The sequence below is a fragment of the Xenia sp. Carnegie-2017 genome, unplaced genomic scaffold (genome assembly GCF_021976095.1).
Source record: "Xenia sp. Carnegie-2017 unplaced genomic scaffold, XeniaSp_v1 HiC_scaffold_21, whole genome shotgun sequence".
NCBI classification, from domain to species: Eukaryota; Metazoa; Cnidaria; class Anthozoa; order Malacalcyonacea; family Xeniidae; genus Xenia; species Xenia sp. Carnegie-2017.
In genome coordinates this window covers 747,092-769,861 of record NW_025813484.1, presented here as the reverse complement: position 1 = coordinate 769,861, position 22,770 = coordinate 747,092, and the positions used below count along the sequence as shown (strand labels likewise).

Below are 22,770 nucleotides of genomic sequence, written 5' to 3'. Positions count from 1 at the left end.
ACTAGAAGCACATAGTTATATTATTTTTTGGTTTCTTGGTTTTTATAATTTTTGAAGACTTTCAAATGGCAAACAAACAATGTTCAAACACACAATTTGCTCAATTTTAGAAATTTCATTGAACTCATCAACAAAGTTGAAACTTCATAAATGTTCACAACACAAGTATGTACCTTACCACAGTTGGGCAAGCATTGATATATATCCATTGGTGGTGCCAGTCGGTGGATGCACATTACTTGGGATCACCTTATCTATTTTTAATAGTTATCTTTACAAAAAGATTGTTTACATTTTAAGGCCTTAATTATGTTTACAAAATTTCTTATACTGCCTTTATCTTTACAAAGTTGTTGACAGAGGTGTCCTGTTGGCATTGTGCACCCTTCATCTTCGGAAAAAACCGAAACCGGCTCCTTTTTTACGTCATCTGTAGGACGCACGACATTTTTTAACCGCTTTTTAAAACCGCTTTTTAGACCGCTTTTAACTGCGCTATTTTTTCCTCATTATTTTCCGTTTATTTTGTGGTAATTTATTATTTCCCAGCTCAACAAGAATAAAGAGAATATTTTTGGTAAGTTTTACAAAGTTGTACTTAACCATACAATGAACAAATTTTGATATTATTTTTCGTCAAATTCAGGGTGGATTGGTTTTTGTGCTCACAAAAGGTTTCATCAAAATGGACAATAAACAGCAGCAGTACTCGAGACAGGCCAGTCGTAAGATCAGAGATTATCCTGATATATATTGTTATCAATTACAAAAGATTATTTTGATTTATAAAAAAGTTACTTTTATTGTAAATCATGTTTGTGGCACTTATAAAATTATATAAAATGCACTACTAGACACATCTTAATGGATTTAGGTTTATATAGGATGAAAAATTCAATTTTGAACACTGTATATTTACGATTCATTGGAAATTTTATGATCTACATCACTTGTGTTGATGTCAGTCGGACATAGTATTGCATTCGTAGAAGAGAGCCAATAAAATAAAAAGACTCTCTTGGGGCATTTGTAAATATTATTTTAGAAATACAGATCGACTAATTATAAAGGCAGAAGGTGTAAGAGTGAATAAAAAACATTGTCCGTCAAATGAAAGGAAAGCTTGGATATGACATGCAATATGCAGGTACAAAGTTATCGACAAAAATAAAAAACATTTTTAACATTGTCACGAATATTACGAGTGCCGTAACAAAGTGTTGATGAGTTTCATTGGCATTTGTCAAAACTAGCTTAAGAAGACAAAGAGCATGCCAAAAATATATGATTGAAAACTTGCTCAGCGTATCTACAAGCACCAATTTCAGAGCTCCCTCTGTCACAAATTAATTGAGAATCTGAGCATGCGTTGTCACTTCCACAAACTCTCCATGGTAACGACCAACGCACATGCGCAGTAACGATAACAATTATCCCACAACTTTCGTACCCCTTAAAATTTTGGTATATATATATAAAGCTAAAACTTCATATAGTAGATGTCAACTAGCAGTGGAAGCTGGGTGCGATATAGTATGTAGTGATTTAGGGGCCCACACTTCGGTAGCGACCGCACTCTCCCTGCGTACCCTGAGCAAAGCCTATCGCAGGTGATCTCAGGGTCTGATGGGCGGAAGCTTGCTATTGGCATCTCCCAAGTAGGATAGCGTGGAGGGGCCGAAATCTCCTACCGAAACGTTAACATGCGGCGTTCTAGTGCCTTACATACCAGAAGGTATCGGGAAGCATGGCCCGAAAACGGGTTTTTTTGCTTTCGAATTTTGTCTTTTTTTGTTTTCTCATAAAACCAAGCAATGTTTCAATTAACTTCTTATGACCCTGTCTTTTTCTCACACTTATAATTAAAGACAACCTTCAACATGTTTTATACCATTTTTATCGCTTTATATCTTTCTGATTTAACTCTCCCATTTACTGTTTCTCATGTATCACGAGCAAGCCATCCATATGTTTCATGGCAAACAAACAAGGATTATGTGGTTCCCTTAGCTAACATGCGACACTCTTGTGCTCAACTATCACGGGTATCGGGAGGCACGGACCGAAAACGGGATTTTTTTGTTTTCAAAATTTGTCTTTTTCTTTACAAGAATTCTTCTCATAAAAAAAACTAGAACGTCCAAGGATACTGCAAACGTTCAAACAACTTCTGCCTTTTTGACTTACAATTTAAGCAAACTCTAAGCATGTTTATACTTTTTTACTTGTTACCTTTTACAATGTAACTTTCTTATAATTCTCTCGTGATGAGCGAGAGCCTCCTTACACAATGCGACGCTCAAGTGCTGAACTATCTTGGCGTATTGGGAGGCATCTAGAATACCCTAAGCAAAGATTTAAAAAATATTGTAAAGGTGTTTACAAGGTATAACAGGACTTTTTAGTGGGTAGGAGGCAAATTACTTGCTTGCTTGCATAGAATTGTAACCTAAGACATGTGAATATAATTGATCAAATATAATAGAGAAGTAAGTTTTAAGTATTTACATTATGCAGAGCAGAGGGATATCTTAAGTATCAAGTTTGATAAAAAAAAATATTTAAATACTGCGACTGAATCTTTTTGTGAAATTGCTGACATGAAAACTCGTTGGAATTCTCATTTTCGGCCTTGTATCGAGCTGTTACATTTCACACAGCAGGACAGTTTCAATTGTAGTGTAATCATTTGTCTTTTAAGTGAGCACTCCCATAGACATTCTACAATTCATTTTATTAATTCATACATTGCTCATTTCTTGTAGTTTTGCACTAAATTTCTACACAATGCAAATCAAGCCCACAAATCACAATGTCTATAAATATGTATAAATGTATACTGCCAGTTATTTATGTACATTAATTTTAGAAATTTCCTTTTCACAGTTTGCAAGGTGGTGTATTAGTGAAAATTCAAGCTTAGACAGAAATTTTAAAATGGAATTAGACAGAAAGAAATTAATATCACTCATATTTGGTGATCATAAAGAAATTAATAACACTCTTGCTATGATGACATTCATGAGTATGTTTTAACCAGTCTTTAAAGCACTATACAGTGCACGAGAAACTTAGATTCATTTTGAATTCATTTCTTTGTGTTGATGTAGAGGAAATACTGGTTTTTGCAAAATATGCTAAGACAAATGCTTTCAGTTTTTCAATTACAGCTGTTTCAATTTAGACTTTTCTTCTGTCCTCTCCAACTATTTTGTTTGTCCATGTTAAAACCCTCGTCATGATATCACATAAATGTCTACATTTACCATATCAACATTAAATAAATTTTCAAGGAAACAGGCAAACAGTCATAAATGCTTCAATGATTGTGCTGGATTTAGAAGAAGTAAACGTGATAGGATAACACTTAAAGCTTAGCAAAACTTTATCATAATGGCTTATAAATAAAAATATATGAGAAAAAGAGAATACATACCTGCTTTTGACGAGTGCAGAAAATAGTTCTCGGATTCAGCGATCAATTTTTGAACATTAACTCATACAACATCGACACGTACATCTTTTTTTGTTAACCCTCTAGTTTCTAGAAAATGCCACTTATAATCACATATTGTCAATCTCAGGAATAGTTGAATAAAAATAAATGCAATAGTTGTTTTTTATCGAGTTCATACATATTTATCCACTACACTGACCATAATGCATCGCAGACGCACCCTCTCTCTTCTTCCGGGATGTAAGGATGTAATACATTTCGATAAAATAATCATGAAAGAAAGTAATCAACTCAATCAATTCAATCTTAAAGAGCTGCTTGATGCGTTTCAAAGGGCAAAACAGGACAATGAAATCATAGTTGATGAGTATGTGAGTGGTTACGTACAGCTTACATATTTCTTTGAACTTTTAGGGACGGTATTCGGTTATGTTAATTCTGATATAAATGAAAAAATTGATATTTTAAAACACTATCGTGCCGGAAGCAGCAGTGAATCATATCGAACGGTGAAGTCTATGATACTTTTTGAGAAATCCAAGAACTTCGTGGTCAGTCCTGAACATCCAAATGGCTGCAGAACTCTACTAAGACTTCATCGTGCACTCGAATTTGCCAGTCTGTTCATGAAACGATTGGGGATCGCGAGTGCGCATGACAAATCCTCCATTCTAGCATATAACTCTTATAATGAGACATTGGCGAAATATCATCCTTGGTTAATTAGGAAAGGTGTTGGTATTGCCACTTACACTTTGGGTAGCTGTGGGGCATTACTGGAAAAATGTGGAGGTGCTATAGAAAATACAGACGAAGCAAAAAGATTGTTGTCCCTTGTTTCTGTTGCTATGGATAATGTATATGAAATCACAGATCATTTGTACACAGAATTTGATCTGCATAAACTTCCATAAAAAGTTATTAATGATCAATTTTATATAAATTAAAAATAAATCGAATATATCATTAACTATAAGAAATTAAAAGAAATTTTCAGATTGTTCATAGTATGATTTAATCACAATCGCAATGAATACATATGTTTTTTACAACCTGAAAATTTTGAATTTTCATCTAATCAACACCAATTAGTATACTGATCAAATAAAATAATCCCATGTAAAGGTTCAATTCTGCCACTTTCTTTGGTAGTGAATCCAGGATTTGCCTTCGAAACAATCTATCTAAGGCAAATGCTACACGTATTGTAACCAATGGCAACAAGAAAGCAAGCTTGTAGTTAACAGCTAGAACAGTAAATATTATGTAAGGTGTGAACATTAAAAACATAAATAAAATATATGAGCCTTTTTGACCAAGTAATATGGCCAGAGTTATAATGCCATTTAGCTTATCTTGTGTAATATCACGAGTATTGTTGCTGTGTAGTATTGCTTCTGTATTCAAAACTAATGGCAAGGCATACAGCAATGGTACCAATGAAAAGCTACCACATTGAGCAACATAGGAGAATAACACAGCCAATGGTCCAAATGTAATTACAATAACAAGATCACCAAGCGCATAATATTTCAATGCAAAGCCTCCGGTATATAAGAAGGATGCCGACAGACCACCAAAAAAAAGCAAAGACATTTGAACCAAGGAAGCCGGAGACAGATAGATCAAGCCACACAAACCAAAACAACCAATGATATAAGAGACGACACCAAGTTGAACTACTTCATGTGGAGTTAGTACACGATCAACAAGTGTTCTGTCATCAGATATTTTACTATCTATACCTTTTATGTAGTCATAATATGTATTCACCAGGTTTCCTGCAGCATGTACGGCCAAGACTGCTACTGAAGTCAAAAGATAAACCAGAAAATCAAAATTTCCAGTTTTCTTGTAGCATATGGCACATCCAACAAGTACAGGTGTCATACTTGCTGAAAAAGACCATGGTCTTAATGCTACAATGTAGGAAGATAAACTTCTTCTATCACAATGCTTAAAATTTGTACCATTACTATCAGAAACTTTGTCATTCATTGCTTAAATTTTCTGAATGTTCTACTGAAAAACGCACTAAATTCCCGAAAATTAAATGATTAACATGGACAAAGAATAAACAAAGAACATCGGTGAGCATAAATAAAAACTCATAACTAATGTCGTATTTTTTACATCCTCCTTCCCAGTCTCTCAGAGCTCTACCCACACGGGACGCGTTCTTGCAGCACGCGAGATAAAATTATTACTTTTGTTGTCATTACTATTTATTATTATTATTGTGATCATTAATAATAGAGATAATAGTAGCATAAGAAACTCTTAAATTACTTGCTAATAATATACTTCGTAACTCACTATCGCTTCAGAAGTGTCGTTGTGCGGCCCTACTTTTTTACAAACATTCACCACAAAAACAGTAGTTTTTACGCTTTGCATTATTCTGCAATTCTTTAATTTCACACCATTGATAATTTTTGCTATTGTAAAAGTCTTTGCTTACATAAAGTAAGTCAAATTACTGCCGCCATGTTTTTTTTTGAATTGAAAAGAAGCTTATTTGCTTTCACGCTTTCAGTGCTTTTCAGCCAATCAGGTTACAGCATTTACAGTGCACCACCAATCACAGTCGAGAAATGTCTCGAAGTATATTATTAGTGTTATTATAATTATTTCTATTTGCATGGGAATATAAAATGACAAGTCAAAGTTCAAAGTACTAAAAAATGACCCCATTCTTTTTAGAGAAGGTAGATTACAGCGTTTCATTAGAAAACTTAAGAAACAGGGATCCATAGACTACGTATACTCGAGTATTTCTATTTTATTATTACGGATAAATGAAACACTAACGCGTCACAATTTTTTATATACGAGTACGAAGTAAATTCTACGGGAAAACTAAAAAAAAACAACTCAGAATGTGTAGTGTGTCTAATTCTAGTTTATTTTGTTTACTTATTAAGAAAAAGCAAAAGAAGAAATAATACTAATTAACATGCCTCAATTCGGTGCACTTTGCAAATATTACATTGAGTGGTTGAAGAGATGACACAAATCGACTTCATCACACGACAGCATATGGGTAGTCGACAGAAAATAGCTTTTCCAGTGTTTTAATGGTGAAGTTAGGATTAGAATGATAGGTCGATGGTGTGAACCAATCAAAGATGAAACGAACTACCGTCATCTGAGTTTGATAACATTAGTAATCTCTGGATGCAGAGAACGTCTATTGAACTGTTGTGCCTAGTATTAACCCAAACAGATTTTATTTCAGTTTACATCTTATTCTTTATAGGTATAGACCAAGACTCTTTTAATTTTGCCTGTCGTAAGTATCTTGTTCTTGAACTTAGACTTCCTAGGCACCATCATTCCAATTCTTTTCATTCAAATCAGATCCATCTGTTTTCAAATGAGTGGTGATGTCAGTGATGTTCAAGTGATAAGAAGCTCTTAAAATATTAGTTTCCATAATCTACGAATAACCTTCGAAATTTCACACATAAGATGTATTGTTACGATAGCTTGATTCATGGTGAATTATTCTTTGGCTTTCAAATAACTTTTGCTGAAGAAGTAGATATTTTTAACACGGAAAGATGTTAGCAGAGGAAATAGGAAATATGAGAAGTTGTACATGCTTTGTGCCAGGCACGTAAACGAATGAGGGCCATAGGGCGTCTGCACCATTTGAACCGAATAGAACCATAAGACAATACAAAAACTTAGTAGTTGTCAAAAGACTTCTTGTCCGTCTGAGGAATGCTTATGTTGTTAAAACAGTTGATGTTCTTAAAGAATTGCTGAAGGAGCCGACGCCTCATAATTTAGAGTGAAAAGAGGCAAGTGTTGCTATATTATCGTGCTATAAGAACTTATGATACCAAAAACAAAAGCATCAATATGAACAAGTTCCAAAACAATAATCAATCCAACGACAAGACACATATCACTTATCAAGGGCAGTTGAAAAATATCTTCAAAAACTATAAAACGGCTTATGGGTCGTGGTTTTTTGCAATATTGATATCACCGGTCGCCCTGGGAAATGTATTAGCTTGGCGAGAGACATCGCAATTCAGCTTGGTAATTTTTACCCTCACACTCGTAGTTGTGCTCTCGGCAAATTTTGCTGGGAACGCCATGCATAAATACTGCGACAGTGTCTCAAAGAAGCTCGTGCATGATAGACACAAGAAAGTAGACGAGGAGGATTATTCAAAAAGTATGGCTCAAATATGTGTACTTTTGTATATTATGGCTTGTGTGTCAATGCTCGGTCTGATGTATCTTTCACCTGCCAAGATTGAACATCTTGCTCTTCTTTTCTTTGGTGGTCTTTCAGCATCGTTTGTGTACACAGGTGAGCATGACAGTATGACTGTATGACAATGTAATGTTATACAATACTATGATATCAAATACTATACAAGCAACATATAATTCTGAGCAATGTAGTGACTTAATTAACCATGCTCCAATGTACTTATAAAGAATAAGCAAATGATATAATGAATGACTAAGTGCAAAAAAAAACAAATATTTTTTAGGCGCATGGACCCCTAAACCTTACATATGTTTGCGAGATATTCTCATCATCATAATCTTTGGACCAATTGCCGTTCTTTTCTCTTACGTCGCTCAATGTGGACAGTTTGATGTGAAAGCAATCCTCTATGCAATACCTTTGGCTTTAAACGCCGAAGCAATATTTCACAGTGAACATGCTAAGGATATGGTTAAAGATCGAGACGTGGGTACTGTCACAACAGCTACTGTTCTTGGTCATCGAGGATCTTATGTCTTCTACCTATTCTTGTTGTTTACACCCTATATCATATTCAGTGTGATGCTGATGAAGGGATCTTTTACCTTTGTGTTTCCACTAACAACATTGAGAGGTGCTTTTGATTTGGAAAAATGTTTTCGTAAAGGTAATCTGGAAGCTATGCCATCACGCACAGCAAGGCTAAACGCCTACTTGGCAATTATCTATATCTTAGTGACATTTTGAATGAAAAAAATAATGAGACAAAGATTTTTGATGAGCCATGCAACACTCTATAGTTTACTATATAGAAAATTAATCTTCATTAATGTACAGGAAAATACATCATCTGAAAAATCGATTAATTTATATATCAATTGTTCCATGGATCACAAAAAGATACGATCTAATTTTTTAGTTTTTTTACAAAATTCAGTCTTTTAAATTCCCAAATTATGTTGCCAGCATGTCATGAACACAAATAGAAGTGACGATAGATCATAAATTTGTCACGATTGGGTTTTCATTCATACAATTATGTAGACCATGCATGGAAACAATTCTTTTGTCTATTCTTGATTTCTACTAAACTATTGTGTGCTTGAAACGATGCATGCTATGTCAATCATTGCTGAAAGAGATTTCATCAAGTTTTAAATTAATCATGATTGTCACAAGACCAGCAGCTTCATCCTATACAACATGACGTGACCATTTATAAATTACTTTCTGCATTATGTCCATTGACGTCTTCCAGTAATCCTTCGGATGGGCCTTCTCTTTTAACATAAATATTCTCAGCATTATCAGAAGTGGCTTCTCCATGATTATGAATCCTTGAGCTATCGTCTTGCCTATTTACTGTTGAACAACGAACAAGTGATCGAAGTACACGAAACTTTGCAGAGGACAGTTTCTCTGATGAAACATCCCCACGTATTGATTCACGCCTGCGCTCTTTTGAATAATAATATGTAAAGTTGGCGACAATAACCGGCACAGGCAGAGCAATAAACAACACTCCTGTGATCGCACAAAAACATCCAACTAATTTTCCAACTAAAAAATAAAACAGAGTGAGCTTGCCTGCATTAATTTAAATACATCAATGTCATTCGTAAAAAGGAACGCACAGTTGAAATAACAAAAGGAACAAAACTTCTCTCAAACCTCCAGTCTTTGGAACGTAGTCGCCATATCCAACTGTCGTCATGGTGATAATTGACCACCAAAATGAGTGAGGAATACTGATGAACTTATCATTTGACTCAGCATAATATATCGCGCTAGAGAATAACACAACTCCTAGAAAATATAGGATTTTCATACTTTACAAAACATATACCATAAAAAGTAAAGAGATGTGATAAGCTCAACTTACCCATACAAAGAAAGAACAACAACAAACCAAGCTCTTTGATGCTAGATCGAAGTGTGTGTCCAAGAATTTGCAAGCCTCTGGAATATCGTGACAGTTTAAAAATTCGGAAAACTCGAACTAAACGAACAATTCTAAGCATGGCAATGGAAGAAACGCCAGAATTTGAAATATCCACAGCAATACCGATGTAGAACGGAATTATAGCAATAAAATCGATTATATTCAATACAGAAATCACAAACTTCCATTTATTCGGCGAACTTAAAAGTCGAACGACATACTCCAACGTGAACCAGCTAATACAGAATGCTTCAATGGTAAATGTTGCTGACGTGTAATGATTGTCAACATTACTATCGATTTCACTACCATTTTTTTTAGTTTGGTTTTCTTGAAATGACGGCAATGTTTCGATGCAAAATAAAGCAACAGATATTAATATTATGCTCACGCTAAATACTGCAATAACCTTAGCAAAATTAGATGTGCCTGGATGCTCAAACAACTCCCACACCGTACATTGAAACCTGTTCGTTGATTTTTCATAATTTTCCTCGAATCCATCGTATCCTTCTGTTGCTTGCCACATTGCTTGTTCACCTAACTCGAAGAACTTTACTTCATCCACAAAAATGTTCATGGGTATGGCTTCAGGTCGAATTAAGGTTCCACGCGTTTGGTAATACGTCAAAATTGCCTCAAAACAAGTTCTATTTCGATCGAAGAAGTATTCATTGTTCTCGCTATCCCAATATTTACTCCGTTTTAATTCTGAGCCTAGTACGCTATCAGGTAGTTGTTCAACAGTCTGTTTATATGTCTCGAAACGTAGTCCAGAGACGTTAATAATGAATTTCATCGGCTGTTCACTAGAGTTGAAGTCACGAAACTCTGAGTTGGGTCTAACAGGGAAAAAATAATTCATCTCGTTGAATCCAGAGTCAGAAGTCATGTTTTGCTAAACAACATATAACTTAAACACTCCAAGAACAATAAAAACTTCCTTAGGTAGAAAGTTTATGCTTACATTAATTGAATCACATTATATTAAGCTCAAATTACTAAATACTGGTATCATGTTGTTCTTTTTGATTTTTTAAGATCACTTGACCATGAAGTTATCACGTACGTAGCATATGATAACATAGATTCTTTAAACGAATCTTTGGTTGACTGTAAAAATACATTTAAAAAAATATGACTAAAAGATTTGAATATTTTCTATCGAATATAGTGTATGTGTTTATTCGTTTGACAACCAGCAATAAGGTAAACATCACTGAAGTGGCATACTATATGCAAAATAAATGAGAGTATGCAAAATAAATGAGAGTATGCAAAATAAAGTGAATCTATCGAGTTGCTGGGTAACACGTTATGTAACAAAACTTGCTAGACAATGTGCCAGATCAAACGTAGCTTGTGATTGAATACAGAAATTCCAAATGCGAACTACTGTACTATTTAAAAATAGCGCTAGTGTTAAATTTTCATTAAATTTAACATTACCAATGATACTTTGTACAAGCAATGACTGCAATCAAAATTTGAAACACGACAAAATCACACTGAAAGGAAACAAAGCCATTTTACGAATGTTTGAGTCTTGTCTCCGAAACAACTCTCAGGGTAAAAGCTTTTAGTTTCTATATAAAGAAACAAGAAAGACATTTGTTTCTTTAAAAAGACCAATCCTTAAAAAGGTGTAACATAAAACAGTGTATATTGCTTTTTCTTCTATGAATAAATTTCATTTGATCATTCCAATTATCTTCCCAGCTTTCCTTTTGAAAAATGTAAATAATATTTTGCTCCTGCTGCGAATTGGCATATAAATAGTATTTGTGATCAGTAACTTATTGCCAAATTATGCACTCACTAAATAAAGAAACATTGTTATATCCTATACCATGTTTTCTGCTATCGTAACATTTCATCAACAGCCTATTTTGTTGTAAATGAGTCCAGAAACTTTAACATCAATCCCATGAACCATTCCCCGGCAATGTTCACAATCTAGCTGTTTTTATGTGCTACATAACTTCTTTGCAATAATTGTTGTTAGAATTATATGCATAGAATGCATACATGGCTATAGGAAAACACTGATAATAACTTAATTGACTTAAGGCTTTTGATGAAGCTAGTTAAAAATCCAATTTTCAAAATGTAGATTTCGGGAAAAATTAACTACAGAAACGGTGCAACGTTGACGTCAAATCAATTTCGTCCATTACTTTATAATTAGGTTTAGTCTGTTTGAAATTACGCACACAAAAACATCTGTGAGCCGCTTTATATATTTTTTCACTTACTCGATTTTCTTTCTGTATACAAAATAAATGTTAAAAACTCCTTCGCAACTAAATTAAATGTAAAAGAAGAACACAAGAAATTATTAACAAAGCAATACTTCGATCATAGTCCGAAGAACCGAATTAGAAATTTTGCTGCAGCAAAATAATCATGCTTTCATTGCTAATAAAATGGAGATACTTGTTTTCTTGTTTTGTCCGAAATTTTGCTTCTCGTGCACAACATATGAAATTATCAACCTGTTAACAGACTTATGGATATCTCCATAAAAAATTTTTTATTGAATCTGCCAAAATGTAACACGATGGCTGAATTTTCAAACCCAAAATCAGTTTAAGCTGTTGAGATGGTGTAAAATGGTCTAACGTCTCCATCTTTTTGGTAACAGCCGATATTAACCAAGCCGTGATTCTAAAATAAATATTAAATCTACGTTAAAATTTGTAAAGAAAAATGCCTAGAAATCGTTTTCCAACATCATTGCAAATGAAGAGAACTAGTTAACTAAAAGAACTTACTATTGGAAAATTATAATGTAATCATGCGCTGTGAATTGTCACGTCTACAAGATTATTTTTTCGTGTTATGCATGCTTAATCGTACCGACAATATCAATTAAGGAAGATGTAAATTTGTTAAACTTAAAAGGCGAAATCTGATGTGTTATAAAATATTTATTCTTCAATACGATGTTGAGTTGTCATGATGGTAGTTCGAAAGCTCTATTTTCGAGGTAGGTCGAGATAAAATTAACTTTAACGCGTTCACTTAAGTAGTTCGACAGCAGCAATGCACGGCCAATATTGATTGTACACTTTGATCAATAACTTGTAATGCACAAATTTTCTTCATAGAAAAATGTATTTTATTTTATTTTCACTATTTTGTATCAGGCAATAATGACTTGGCAGGGATGAAAGTTAAAGGTGGAATGAAAATGTTGTAGCAATGTTATATTTCTAATTTCTAATGTTCTAATTTCAATGTCAGAATGTTCGAAAAAGCTCGTGAATAATGATATTGTATACTATACACTAGGGCATACAGAATGATTACTCGTAGAATAAAGTCAATTAACTATTGTTCTAATCTCAAAATCAGAATGCATAAAGTTTGCCAACGGGCAATCGTTTTATTTCATGCTCAAACAAGAAATTAGACATTTGGTCAGGTTATACATATGTGTTACAACCGAAGCCAGCTAAATATGTCAGATTTCAATGTTGATATAAGATACATTACATGACAATTTAGAAATTATTTTTCTCGTGTCACCAGCCTCTGTCAACCAAATACACCTGCCGTTTTGCATTTATGCAATAACGTAACGATCAACGTAAGAGCGTCTTTTTGTTACAGAGTTTCTACTATCCCAGGTATGATGGACTCTTGGCAAACTCTGCTGTATTTTTTTGTTGTTTTTGTCAAAGTTGTTCAAGCGAAACAGTTTTTACCGTTGGAATATGGTAAGTTGATTCATTATGGAAAAAGCACTTAAAGATAAAAACATCTAAACTTCACTCCAGCTAGTTTAGCTATAAGCAGTATTGCGAATGGAAGCATAATTGAACATCGAAACTACTCTACATCTACAAGCTTTTCACATTTTAAATAATCAGATTTAAGACGAAGAAGAAGATTATTTTTTCTACATTTTTCTCAGTGGATTAACTTCCACGAAATATAGTTTTATTTTTTCTCTTTAGATGACCCATCGTCAACAGCTTATACCAACCTCTCTAATGACTATCATAAATTTATGAGAAAACTCTTATGGGCAAATTTTCGCCGTCCCATAGGCAGTGGAAATCGTTTTTTTCTCAAGAAAAAGGAGAGGTCGTGCGCGAAAAGATGTAACGAAATACGCAAGCCTGATAGCTTTTGCCATTGTGACGTGTTATGTGCTTTATTCAAAGATTGTTGCATCGATTATTGGCCAAGGTATGAAAGTCACATGATCATTGGCATTGAGGTTTTGAAGAAAAAATGAATCCCGTGAACACAATTAACATTAGCTAATGAAGATAAATTTATTGATTGATTGCTGCTATTAAAGTGTCACTTCATATACAAGGCGAGTTATTAATCACTGACATAAACGAATTGCATGTATTCAACCTTTTGAAATAAAAATGCATTTGCAATATCGTGTTCCATATGTAAAAAACTTATTTTCCAAAACATGTTATTTCATGTAAAGTTTATTTAGTTTTCTTTTACCAGTTGTAACATAACAGCAAAGCAGTTTAACCGAACAACCCAACAACTATGGCAATGCATCAACACGGAAATTATTCAAGCAAAAAGTGGAAGACGATTAGCACCAAGCGCCTATATGATGATAAATCGTTGCCCAGCAACCCACATAAGAGCAAATGACAGTAGGGCAAGCTGTACAAATTCACAATCGAATTGTGAAAACCCTCTCGAGCATATTCCGGTAGTGGACGAAGACAGGAACACATATAGAAGTAAATATTTTGCCAGCTGTCATGGAATACGAAATGTTAGCTACTGGGGCGTTACTGTAGCGTGCCTAGATCCCATTCAGAATGGAACAAATCTCGAATACGGAAGTCCATACCTTCGAGAGAATTGCAGCTGGTATTTATCTCCGGGGGAGAACATTACATCAGCTCAACCCTGCACGCTTTCAACTCTTTGCAAAGCAGTTGTTACGACAAAAGAATCCAAAAAATTTAAAGACATTGCAAACAAATGTAAATCTTATTCCCAGATAGTAGTAGCAGGAAGTGCAGTATATAAGAACTTTCACTGTGCGTCTTGTAATGGAAAATTAGTGATAGAATTCAAGAAGCCTGCTGTCAACGTCAAAAAACCGTCGTTATCATTGTTTTTCGACTACAAAACACTTTCCCAAGATTCACAACATCATCCCGGTGAAATGCCTACAGATGACGAAACTTTACATGACGTCATACAAAGATACTTGACTGTGATTGGTTTATCATTATCAATCACGTGCCTGTTAGCTGTCGTAATAACCTACACAAAATTCAAGGTGTTGAGAACACTCCCAGGTCTTATGCTGTTAGGTCTTTCTGCATCATTGATAGCTTATCAGAGTTTATTATTGGCCAATCCTTACGTCACACCAAAAAGCCCAAAATGCAAAGCGATGGCTATCTTGTTACATTTCACCATAATTCTTTCTTTTTCTTGGATGTCTGTCATGAGCTATGATGTAACAAAAACATTCTCTCGAAAAGGTTAGAGAGAAATTTTTGAGTTACATTCACATCTTTACCTAACAATAGCAATTTTCAATTTAGGAAGGAACATAAAGTCTTCCTTTCATAAGTATGTCATCATTGCTATCGTGATGTCGCTCGTCATTGTGGGATCGGCTGTGATATTGCAAGAAACCGGTGCTATAGATATCGGCTATGGTAAGATTCTGTCGTAAAAACATTAAACTCACTTTGCCGTCTAACACAAAAGATTTGATGCTGATTGTCAGGTGTGAGAATTGAGAACAAGAAATATTGCTATCATATCCTCTCGCTGTATATCTTCACTGTTACAGTAGAAAATTTATAACTCGCGTTACATTTGTAAATTTTTCAAGGTAAAACGTCATCGTGTTGGATTGGAGGGGTGTTACCAATGATACTATTCTTCTATATTCCCGTGGGTCTTATGCTTGTCTTCAACGCATTATCTTTGATTTGGACAATAATCAGCATAGAAAATGTTAGAAAGGTAAAGCACAGAAAGTGCTAGAAATAGAACAAAAACGAACATGAAATTAAGTTGACAAAGTAAATTGACTTTAAAATATTCTGACATTACATACCATAGCTCTCTCAAGGTCTTAATAAGTCCGTGAACTCCGAGAATCGATGGCAAAACGTGAAAATATATGTAAAGCTATCCGTAATGATGGGTATTACCTGGTTCTTTGGTTATGGTGCTCCTCATAACATTGTCGTAGCGTATATTTACATCATTGTTAACAGTTTTCAAGGTAAGGAAATCATATAAACACTTAATAGAATCGCATTCAGAATTGTCTTCGAGACATCGAAGAAATGTAAAATAAATTTTAAACAATATTCTCAACATGCTAGGTTTCACTTTCTCATAAGGAACACCATGAACTTTCAATTCAACGTCCATAACAAGAAATGAGATTCCTGTCAATCGCTCAATTTTACCAAGAGAATGTCAAAGAAGATATTTCATTCCAAAATTCTGAAAGAAACGTCTAAAATTCTTCTCTTATTTCATGCTGATAGTTCTTGTATACTTTCAATCAGTTTAAACACGTCATGATTAATAAGTCATCACCTCTTACAAACATTTTTATAGGTGTCCTAATTTTCGTGACGTTTGTTGTGAAAAAGACAACAATTGACTTGTGGCGAACTGCAACATCCACAAGAAGATCAACAAAAGCAAGGCAAACAAAACTTTTCAAAATGTCCACAAATGTTAAATTGGCAACACAATTTGCATCGACTCATCAAGTGAATAGAAACAAAGGAGAAAATCCTGTAAAGCTTGGAGTTGTAAATTTGGGTGAGGAGAGTGAAAATAAATTTGATGCAAATTCCTGACTTTACCTCAAAAGGAACTTAAATGACTAAATATTTTGTTCTTATAATATGTAATGCGTAAGGTAATTATGAATGAAGTGTTGTATGGTCAATTTTTCATGCTTAAGAAGTGTTATTACAAAGTACTGTACTTGGATTTTAAATATAATAACAAATTAATTATAATAAAATGTTTTATTATTATGGAATGTACATTGAATGTGCCAGCAAAGGAATATAAAGGACTAAAGAGTATTTAGAAATGTATCTTTCATGAATAATTATTATGTGAATTTGAAATAATTCAATGAAAAAACCTACACTGGTTTGCATTACTGTACATATACAAGAGATTGATTATTTTCAGTTCTTCATTCATGCATATCCATATACACTCTCGTCACTGTAAGCAATATAAAGGAAAAAGTCTTCTTCATGATGCTCTTGGTATAACTGACCCATGGTGGCACTAGTTGGTGGTATAACATTATTTACAAAGAAGAACAGAGCATCTTCAGGACGCAAGTGGATACGTTTTCGAATGAGAAAGTAGAATTGACCAACTGAAATTTTACAAAATAAAATGACTTTGTAGTCTTTAATTATTGATGCAAGTTAAATGCATAGCTACAAAGAAGGCAATAATATACACAAATATAAAGAAGACTTTGACCAGTTGTATTATATACAAGAAGATGAAACCTAATTCTAGGTTCTAATCTTTGTTTGAAGTGTCAATAGTGAGAGAAAAGGATAAATTAAACTGCTTTTATTTTTCTAAAAAGCAAAAGACCTATTCCTATGCCTATTTCACTAAAGTGATTAAAATAAGTATTTCTCTTTCTTCACATTTTCTAACATACCTGTAAGATCTGATGGCACAAGGTATTTCTTCTTATCTAAGTTTCCAATCTTTGCCTTGGGTGCTTTTTCCACGATGACCTTGGAAGTTAGAAATACAATATTTAATTATATAAATCTACCACAACATGGCAGACTCAACTAAATCAAATTCCTCCGAAGTGGGCACTTTAGTAATTTAGAGAGACTTTAGAAAGAAATGCAGAAAAACTTTAATGCAAGTAAATTAATTAAAAGCACTCAATAAGTATGTTTAAAATCGTATCCTTGTAATGCTAGAATCGTCATGCCATCGACATGTCGCTTTGGTAAGTAGTTTATTTGTACAAACCGGGACTCTGTCAGGATACTTCGTGCGGATTTTCTCGCCCTCTGCGCGACGCTTTTCGAACGCATGTTCCTCTTTGTATTCCCACTTCATGGTGAACAATAAACAACGTCTTTACGAAAGAAGTTTTAACAAAATACTTGTAACAACACAACAACTTTCAAGAACTTTCTCTAATGAAATTGCTTCTTCCGCTTTCCTTTGCATAAATTTCTCAAAAGGACTTTTTTAAGTAGAAATGGAAGCACAAAAACAAAAAAGCAGATACGCCACACGAACAAAATGAAAAACAATCCTATTTGTTTATACTTCACGTCTTCAACTGAGAATTACAACAGTTACAACTTCACTTCAATACAACTTTATTAACTCAACATGTTTGATATATCAAATAGAATTATAGTGAAGCTTTAATCTCAATTTAGTCTATCCCCAGAATAATACCACATTAAATACCACATTAGATTGTACACAAATACTCAAAAACCTCATACGAGCATGAGACAGAAACCTCGCTTTATATGGACAGTAGATAGTAAAATGCAATGCTACAAGACTTGTTTAACTGTTGCAAGCAATTTTATTGACAAACCTAAGAGGCCAATACTTTTTTTTAACAGCAAAAAGCCGCATTTTAATATTTTTGAGCAGTCAAATAAAAAATGCAAGGTCTTGCTAGCTGCTCGATAGAAATTCATGTAATAAAATGAAAAATCAGAACCCAACTAAAACCAAACAAAACTGCTGAGAAGCAATGCACGTCATCATTCACTATTATTTTCATCCAAAGAGTAATTACACCAGTGCTTGTGACCTTCTCCCCATGCATATGTCTGACAATCACGCGAACAGTACAATTCTGGACATTTTGCACAGCGCTTCAATTTCATCCCCAGTCCTTCCATACAAGTACCACAACGACGTAATGGTTCGATACCAAACTCTTTTCGGTAGGCAGTCAAGATCTAGTTTTGAAAATAGAATAAAGTCATACATCACACTGAACATAAACGGCTATTTTTTCATGGTACAGCAATGTAATTTCACATAAATCACCTCTCGAAAATACCATCTCACGTTGTTTGCAGTCACGTCAATACGTAAACAAAATGAAATATCGTTAAGCGCCCTCTTGTAATCTTTTAGTTCCATGAAAGCTCGAGCTCGACGAAATGAGGTTTTAAAAAGAATCTTTCTTGCCTCGTCATTGTCTACGAATAGAGAAAAACATGCTCTTACACTGAAGAAAAGGAATTTTACTTTTTCAACGATTTTTACAATGATCGTGCGTTAGTAATAAGGAAAAAACCATCTACTTATAACTATTATTGTACGTTTTATCATTGCTATAAACATAATTATCAATAAAGTAAAAGAATAAAATAAAACATGGCACGCTTCACACACCTTCATAACTTCTTATAATGGCTTGAGTACAGTCTTCAATGGCTTCCTTCCATTTTTTTAGTGAAATATAACACTGCGCCCGATTGGTGAATAATACCGCTGGCAGAGCATACCTGGGCATATCAATGAATTTATACAATCTCGTACTTCAAATTAGCTCAATAAAAACGTGTAAACTGTCGCCCTTTATATATAGCAACATTTTAGTTCCTAATTTTTACTTAAAGGCCATCATATTGATGAATAATTATGTGCCAAAGAACTATCAAGACTCAAACGCACTCGCGAAAAAACTATATCCAATAGAAAAATTTTACAGTAGAACATACCAAGGTTTGTAGGCAGGATCTGGTTCGATGAGTTCCATGGGAAAGTGCTCCACTGGTGGGACATTTTCTATACCAAAAGTATAACACATAACAGCTGAATCGTATTTTTCTGCGTTGAAACGCGCGTTGCCTTCCTCTTTAAACTTTAACGCTTTGGGAAGAGAGTATTTTCCTGGTAAATCTTCGCGAAATTTTTCCTCGCTGCGATTCCACTCGCTGAAATGGAAAATGATAACAAAATAAAATTATCTAATACGTAAAATATCAAAACAAAGTTGTTTCAACTTTAGCGACAAATAACTTTTATCCAATATAACGTGGACAGTTATTTGTCGCTAGGTTTATTGAGGAAAAGAGTATGTATAAATGTTGGTTGAAACAAAATGAAAATAAGTCTTTATGTGATTAATATTTTGACACTACATTTAAAATACAAGTCAACCTTTGTTCTTACCCAGGACAAAATTCTTCAAGAGCTGCTTTTAAATGTTTGACTCCTTCCGCCGTTGGAAGCTATAAAGAAAATGGAGTATTTTTCTATCCACATCAAATCTTGAGTTTACAAGATGATGTTTTTTGGAGTATATTTTATATTCTATTTCTTAAAGCTGTTGGCTGTAAAAGGTTTTCTCATATCAGCTATAATTCCTTGGACTTTGAAACATGCATCTGAGTAAAGTTCACATACCCAGTTATATTCCATGAGAAGGAATAACTGTTCTGCCGTGATACCAATAGAGAACACATATTCTGCACCAGCTTTTGTTTGTGCGAATGATATGAGAATTTTTAGAGCCTCAGTTTGGATCTTAAACAAAAAGAGCAAATGCGATACATTTGAATTCAGAGTACATTATGTATTCATGAATTTTAAGCAGCTAATATCACCTGTTGTTGGTAGGATTGGATAAAAATAGGAAAAAGTTTTCTGTATACCTAATAAATGAAATAAATACAATATTAAAATAGCTTTGGAAGTTTGAAAGTTGTTGATTTCACGATCATTTGGCATGATGCTTTTTTAAGAAGGTATGTACAAATAAGAAAACTAGAGAAGTATGAACGAAACACAGATTTTTGAAACATTCCTTAATAAATGATATAAACAAGTAAAGAAATTTACCGTAGATGACATGAACTTGCTTTTCAAATCACTGTATCTAAAACTGAGTTCTTTAACCAAATTTAGAACACTCAATACAACTAAACAATCAGGATTGTACACTAAACAGAGAAAACAGCACAATTATTAGCCCCAGTTCTCACAGGTCATACATAAGAAAAAGCAATTTGTCTAAGTTTTACCATGCTGTTCAAGAAGATTCCAAATGTCATACTTCTTGAGCAAATCTTCAGAAGACATAACTGGTTTGTCACAAGTAATGATACATTCAAGCACAGTTAAACATACACAAAGCATAGTCTTTTCTTTCCTCCATATACAAGGTGTTGAAAACCATTTACTTAGAACCTGAACATAGGTCAGAAATATGTAATTTCTTGATGTGTGTATGTAGAAATAGTTTCAGAAATCATAAAAGACATACCTTCATGAATGGCTTTAAAGATAGAATCTCAGACTTTGGAATGTTCGAGCTACGTGTAATCTAAAATTCGATGACTTTTAATCAAGTATTTAGATCATGAAAGGAGATGCAATATTTTGTCTTTTACCTCAAGTACAATATGCCCACAGTTTTTTTGCAGTAAATTTGCCATATGTATGAAGCAATCTCTGTGATAGTCATGTCCACCAATTGGTGGATATCGTTCTTCTCTTTTTATCCAATATTTTTTACCACTATAAAACTTCTCAATAATCTCTACATCCTCAGAAGACATTGATAATTTTGAAGTGAAATATTTTTGAAAATAGTCCATAAACAACTTATCTGTCTCTTTATGCATCATATAATGAAGACAAGGTTTGAGTCCATCACATTTATGTATACTTATGCATATATCAGACTGGTCAATTGCTAAATGATGAAGAACCTCTGCAGTTTGATATACAAGCAAAGGATCATTGTTCTGTGGATTGAGAAACTGCACTAATCTTGGTATACCTTCATATCTCTGTATGGTTTTTATGTTGTGGAATCGCTCCAAACTACTTTCAATAAATTGTTTGTCAGTGATGTATCCTAAAATGTTCATGCAGTAATAGTAAAGATATTTGTTAAAAATCCCTGTCCTACTTGATTGACTTGGCTTTAGCATAATCAGACGAATTAACAATTTTACAATGTTACGATCTGACAAAAAGGTTAACAGTTTTTTCTTTTCATTCAATCCAGCCTAAAATATAATAGAAAACAGTTATCAGCAAATCTATTTTAACTATTATCGTATATTTAAAGATAATAAAGCCTTTCAATTCCAACCTTATACTGAGGTGAATTGAATATAAAAATAAAGTTATAAATTGAATGTCTTTTATTTTTTGCAAGTTCTGAAAACAAATACAACTATCAGCATACATAATAATTTTGTAACTTTAAAATCAACCGAACAAGCAAAAAATTATGAAATTGGTCCAACGAACACCACTTCAATGAAGTTGGCTAGGTTAAGAAAAACGAAAAATTATTGTAGTGAAGGTTGCCATTATTAAATGTCCATTGCGTCGCACGTAAGATAGAACTGTGCAGACTTATTGACATAGCACTTTTCTGTTATAAATGAATAGTGCACGTGTACAAGCAATGCAAGCACACGTTTTAGGCATTCCTGAGATTTGTCAAGCATACATAAACTAACATTGTTTGTAAAAAGGGGAAAATTCAAAGTCCCTAATAAAAAAGTAAACGAAGAGCATTTCTCACCACTGTATAACTTTCCAATTCATCAATCCATAAGGAAAATATAGAAATTATGGAAAACTGTGTTTCTTTCAAGGTTGAATCACGTCCGAGAGCTAATTCTATTGCTTCAACAGGGCTATCACCACCACCCAAAAACTCGAAGAGCTTTTTAAAATATCTGTTCCTTTTCTTTTTATCTGGATGTAAATATGCCTTTTCAATATTTTCTCGAGATTTGAGAGTGACGAAGTATTCAACACAATCCATGATGGACGAATGTTCATCGTGATAAGATTCACGATTTCTTCGTTTTGAAGATTTCTTCTTCTGCGAAGTTCGATATACTCTCGCCATGATTTCCCGCAAAATGGCGGCTGTTAAAGTCTAAAAGATTATGAACTCTATGTTTTTCTTTGCTTCTTTAACAGAACACGCCTGAAAATTTAATGAAACTTGAAGTTTAGAGGTACAATTATAAAATACAACACCATCTTTTATAATAAAACCACAACAATGTATTAATGAGTAAACAATGACGTTGAACTGCGTTGCGCATACATTATTTACTTTTGGGACCCAAGCCGCATTGCATTTTG

At 33.8% G+C, this 22,770-nt stretch overlaps 7 protein-coding genes and 1 long non-coding RNA gene across 9 annotated transcripts; 3 read left to right on the top strand and 5 right to left on the bottom strand.

The window, feature by feature from the left end:
* Positions 1-2,208: 2,208 nt before the first annotated feature.
* On the bottom strand, positions 2,209-3,613 carry LOC124443773. Its single transcript, XR_006947746.1, has 2 exons — positions 3,437-3,613; positions 2,209-2,345 (listed from the first exon to the last, which is right to left on the bottom strand). It is a non-coding gene; the product is annotated as an uncharacterized LOC124443773 (long non-coding RNA).
* A 47-nt stretch (positions 3,614-3,660) lies between these two features.
* On the top strand, positions 3,661-4,371 carry LOC124444453 (ceramide-1-phosphate transfer protein-like). Its single transcript, XM_046995073.1, has one exon. The coding sequence runs from the start codon at positions 3,661-3,663 to the stop codon at positions 4,369-4,371; it is 711 nt and encodes a 236-aa protein (XP_046851029.1).
* Positions 4,372-4,447: 76 nt separating this feature from the next.
* Positions 4,448-5,535, bottom strand: LOC124443772 (ubiA prenyltransferase domain-containing protein 1-like). The gene has a single exon (XM_046994289.1). The coding sequence runs from the start codon at positions 5,453-5,455 to the stop codon at positions 4,532-4,534; it is 924 nt and encodes a 307-aa protein (XP_046850245.1). The 5' UTR covers positions 5,456-5,535; the 3' UTR covers positions 4,448-4,531.
* A 1,556-nt stretch (positions 5,536-7,091) lies between these two features.
* Positions 7,092-8,554, top strand: LOC124443771 (ubiA prenyltransferase domain-containing protein 1-like). Its single transcript, XM_046994288.1, has 2 exons — positions 7,092-7,784; positions 7,972-8,554. The coding sequence occupies exons 1-2, from the start codon at positions 7,325-7,327 to the stop codon at positions 8,433-8,435; spliced, it is 924 nt and encodes a 307-aa protein (XP_046850244.1). The 5' UTR covers positions 7,092-7,324; the 3' UTR covers positions 8,436-8,554.
* Positions 8,460-10,653, bottom strand: LOC124443769 (potassium voltage-gated channel subfamily A member 2-like). 2 transcript variants are annotated; one of them, XM_046994286.1, is made up of 3 exons: positions 9,571-10,653; positions 9,360-9,494; positions 8,460-9,248 (listed from the first exon to the last, which is right to left on the bottom strand). In XM_046994286.1, the coding sequence occupies exons 1-3, from the start codon at positions 10,520-10,522 to the stop codon at positions 8,905-8,907; spliced, it is 1,431 nt and encodes a 476-aa protein (XP_046850242.1). In that variant the 5' UTR covers positions 10,523-10,653; the 3' UTR covers positions 8,460-8,904. The 2 variants fall into 2 exon arrangements, with proteins under 2 accessions (XP_046850242.1, XP_046850243.1); XM_046994287.1 differs by having other exon boundaries at positions 8,987-9,248; positions 9,323-9,494.
* A 2,571-nt stretch (positions 10,654-13,224) lies between these two features.
* Positions 13,225-16,040, top strand: LOC124444452. The gene is made up of 7 exons (XM_046995072.1): positions 13,225-13,352; positions 13,593-13,827; positions 14,110-15,116; positions 15,180-15,296; positions 15,476-15,609; positions 15,709-15,874; positions 15,978-16,040. Exons 1-7 carry the CDS (start codon positions 13,265-13,267, stop codon positions 15,992-15,994), a joined length of 1,764 nt encoding a protein of 587 aa, XP_046851028.1. The 5' UTR covers positions 13,225-13,264; the 3' UTR covers positions 15,995-16,040.
* A 585-nt stretch (positions 16,041-16,625) lies between these two features.
* LOC124444750 (gamma-aminobutyric acid receptor-associated protein) lies at positions 16,626-17,862 on the bottom strand. The gene is made up of 3 exons (XM_046995398.1): positions 17,638-17,862; positions 17,309-17,387; positions 16,626-17,008 (listed from the first exon to the last, which is right to left on the bottom strand). The coding sequence occupies exons 1-3, from the start codon at positions 17,725-17,727 to the stop codon at positions 16,821-16,823; spliced, it is 357 nt and encodes a 118-aa protein (XP_046851354.1). The 5' UTR covers positions 17,728-17,862; the 3' UTR covers positions 16,626-16,820.
* A 55-nt stretch (positions 17,863-17,917) lies between these two features.
* LOC124444744 lies at positions 17,918-22,759 on the bottom strand. Its single transcript, XM_046995390.1, has 12 exons — positions 22,196-22,759; positions 21,045-21,668; positions 20,918-20,977; positions 20,676-20,841; positions 20,494-20,594; positions 20,259-20,306; positions 20,059-20,178; positions 19,825-19,883; positions 19,371-19,586; positions 19,042-19,154; positions 18,691-18,845; positions 17,918-18,599 (listed from the first exon to the last, which is right to left on the bottom strand). Exons 1-12 carry the CDS (start codon positions 22,526-22,528, stop codon positions 18,399-18,401), a joined length of 2,196 nt encoding a protein of 731 aa, XP_046851346.1. The 5' UTR covers positions 22,529-22,759; the 3' UTR covers positions 17,918-18,398.
* Positions 22,760-22,770: the final 11 nt, after the last annotated feature.

What these genes read in the sequence shown, in the direction of transcription:
- LOC124444453 (XM_046995073.1), top strand. Translation starts at nt 3,661, where the DNA reads ATGCATCGCAGACGCACCCTCTCTCTTCTTCCGGGATGTAAGGATGTA.
- LOC124443772 (XM_046994289.1), bottom strand. Translation starts at nt 5,455, where the DNA reads ATGAATGACAAAGTTTCTGATAGTAATGGTACAAATTTTAAGCATTGT.
- LOC124443771 (XM_046994288.1), top strand. Translation starts at nt 7,325, where the DNA reads ATGAACAAGTTCCAAAACAATAATCAATCCAACGACAAGACACATATC. An exon ending in AGCATCGTTTGTGTACACAG is followed by an intron (nt 7,785 to 7,971) that starts GTGAGCATGACA and finishes AATATTTTTTAG; the next exon opens with GCGCATGGACCCCTAAACCT.
- LOC124443769 (XM_046994286.1), bottom strand. Translation starts at nt 10,522, where the DNA reads ATGACTTCTGACTCTGGATTCAACGAGATGAATTATTTTTTCCCTGTT. An exon ending in GTTGTTCTTTCTTTGTATGG is followed by an intron (nt 9,495 to 9,570) that starts GTAAGTTGAGCT and finishes TATATTTTCTAG; the next exon opens with GAGTTGTGTTATTCTCTAGC. An exon ending in CTACGTTCCAAAGACTGGAG is followed by an intron (nt 9,249 to 9,359) that starts GTTTGAGAGAAG and finishes TTTATTTTTTAG; the next exon opens with TTGGAAAATTAGTTGGATGT.
- LOC124444452 (XM_046995072.1), top strand. Translation starts at nt 13,265, where the DNA reads ATGATGGACTCTTGGCAAACTCTGCTGTATTTTTTTGTTGTTTTTGTC. An exon ending in TGCTATAGATATCGGCTATG is followed by an intron (nt 15,297 to 15,475) that starts GTAAGATTCTGT and finishes AAATTTTTCAAG; the next exon opens with GTAAAACGTCATCGTGTTGG. An exon ending in GCATAGAAAATGTTAGAAAG is followed by an intron (nt 15,610 to 15,708) that starts GTAAAGCACAGA and finishes TACATACCATAG; the next exon opens with CTCTCTCAAGGTCTTAATAA.
- LOC124444750 (XM_046995398.1), bottom strand. Translation starts at nt 17,727, where the DNA reads ATGAAGTGGGAATACAAAGAGGAACATGCGTTCGAAAAGCGTCGCGCA. An exon ending in AGTATCCTGACAGAGTCCCG is followed by an intron (nt 17,388 to 17,637) that starts GTTTGTACAAAT and finishes CTAACTTCCAAG; the next exon opens with GTCATCGTGGAAAAAGCACC. An exon ending in TGTGCCATCAGATCTTACAG is followed by an intron (nt 17,009 to 17,308) that starts GTATGTTAGAAA and finishes GTAAAATTTCAG; the next exon opens with TTGGTCAATTCTACTTTCTC.
- LOC124444744 (XM_046995390.1), bottom strand. Translation starts at nt 22,528, where the DNA reads ATGGCGAGAGTATATCGAACTTCGCAGAAGAAGAAATCTTCAAAACGA. An exon ending in TTCTCATGGAATATAACTGG is followed by an intron (nt 19,884 to 20,058) that starts GTATGTGAACTT and finishes TTTTCTTTATAG; the next exon opens with CTTCCAACGGCGGAAGGAGT. An exon ending in CATTATAAGAAGTTATGAAG is followed by an intron (nt 18,846 to 19,041) that starts GTGTGTGAAGCG and finishes CTCTATTCGTAG; the next exon opens with ACAATGACGAGGCAAGAAAG.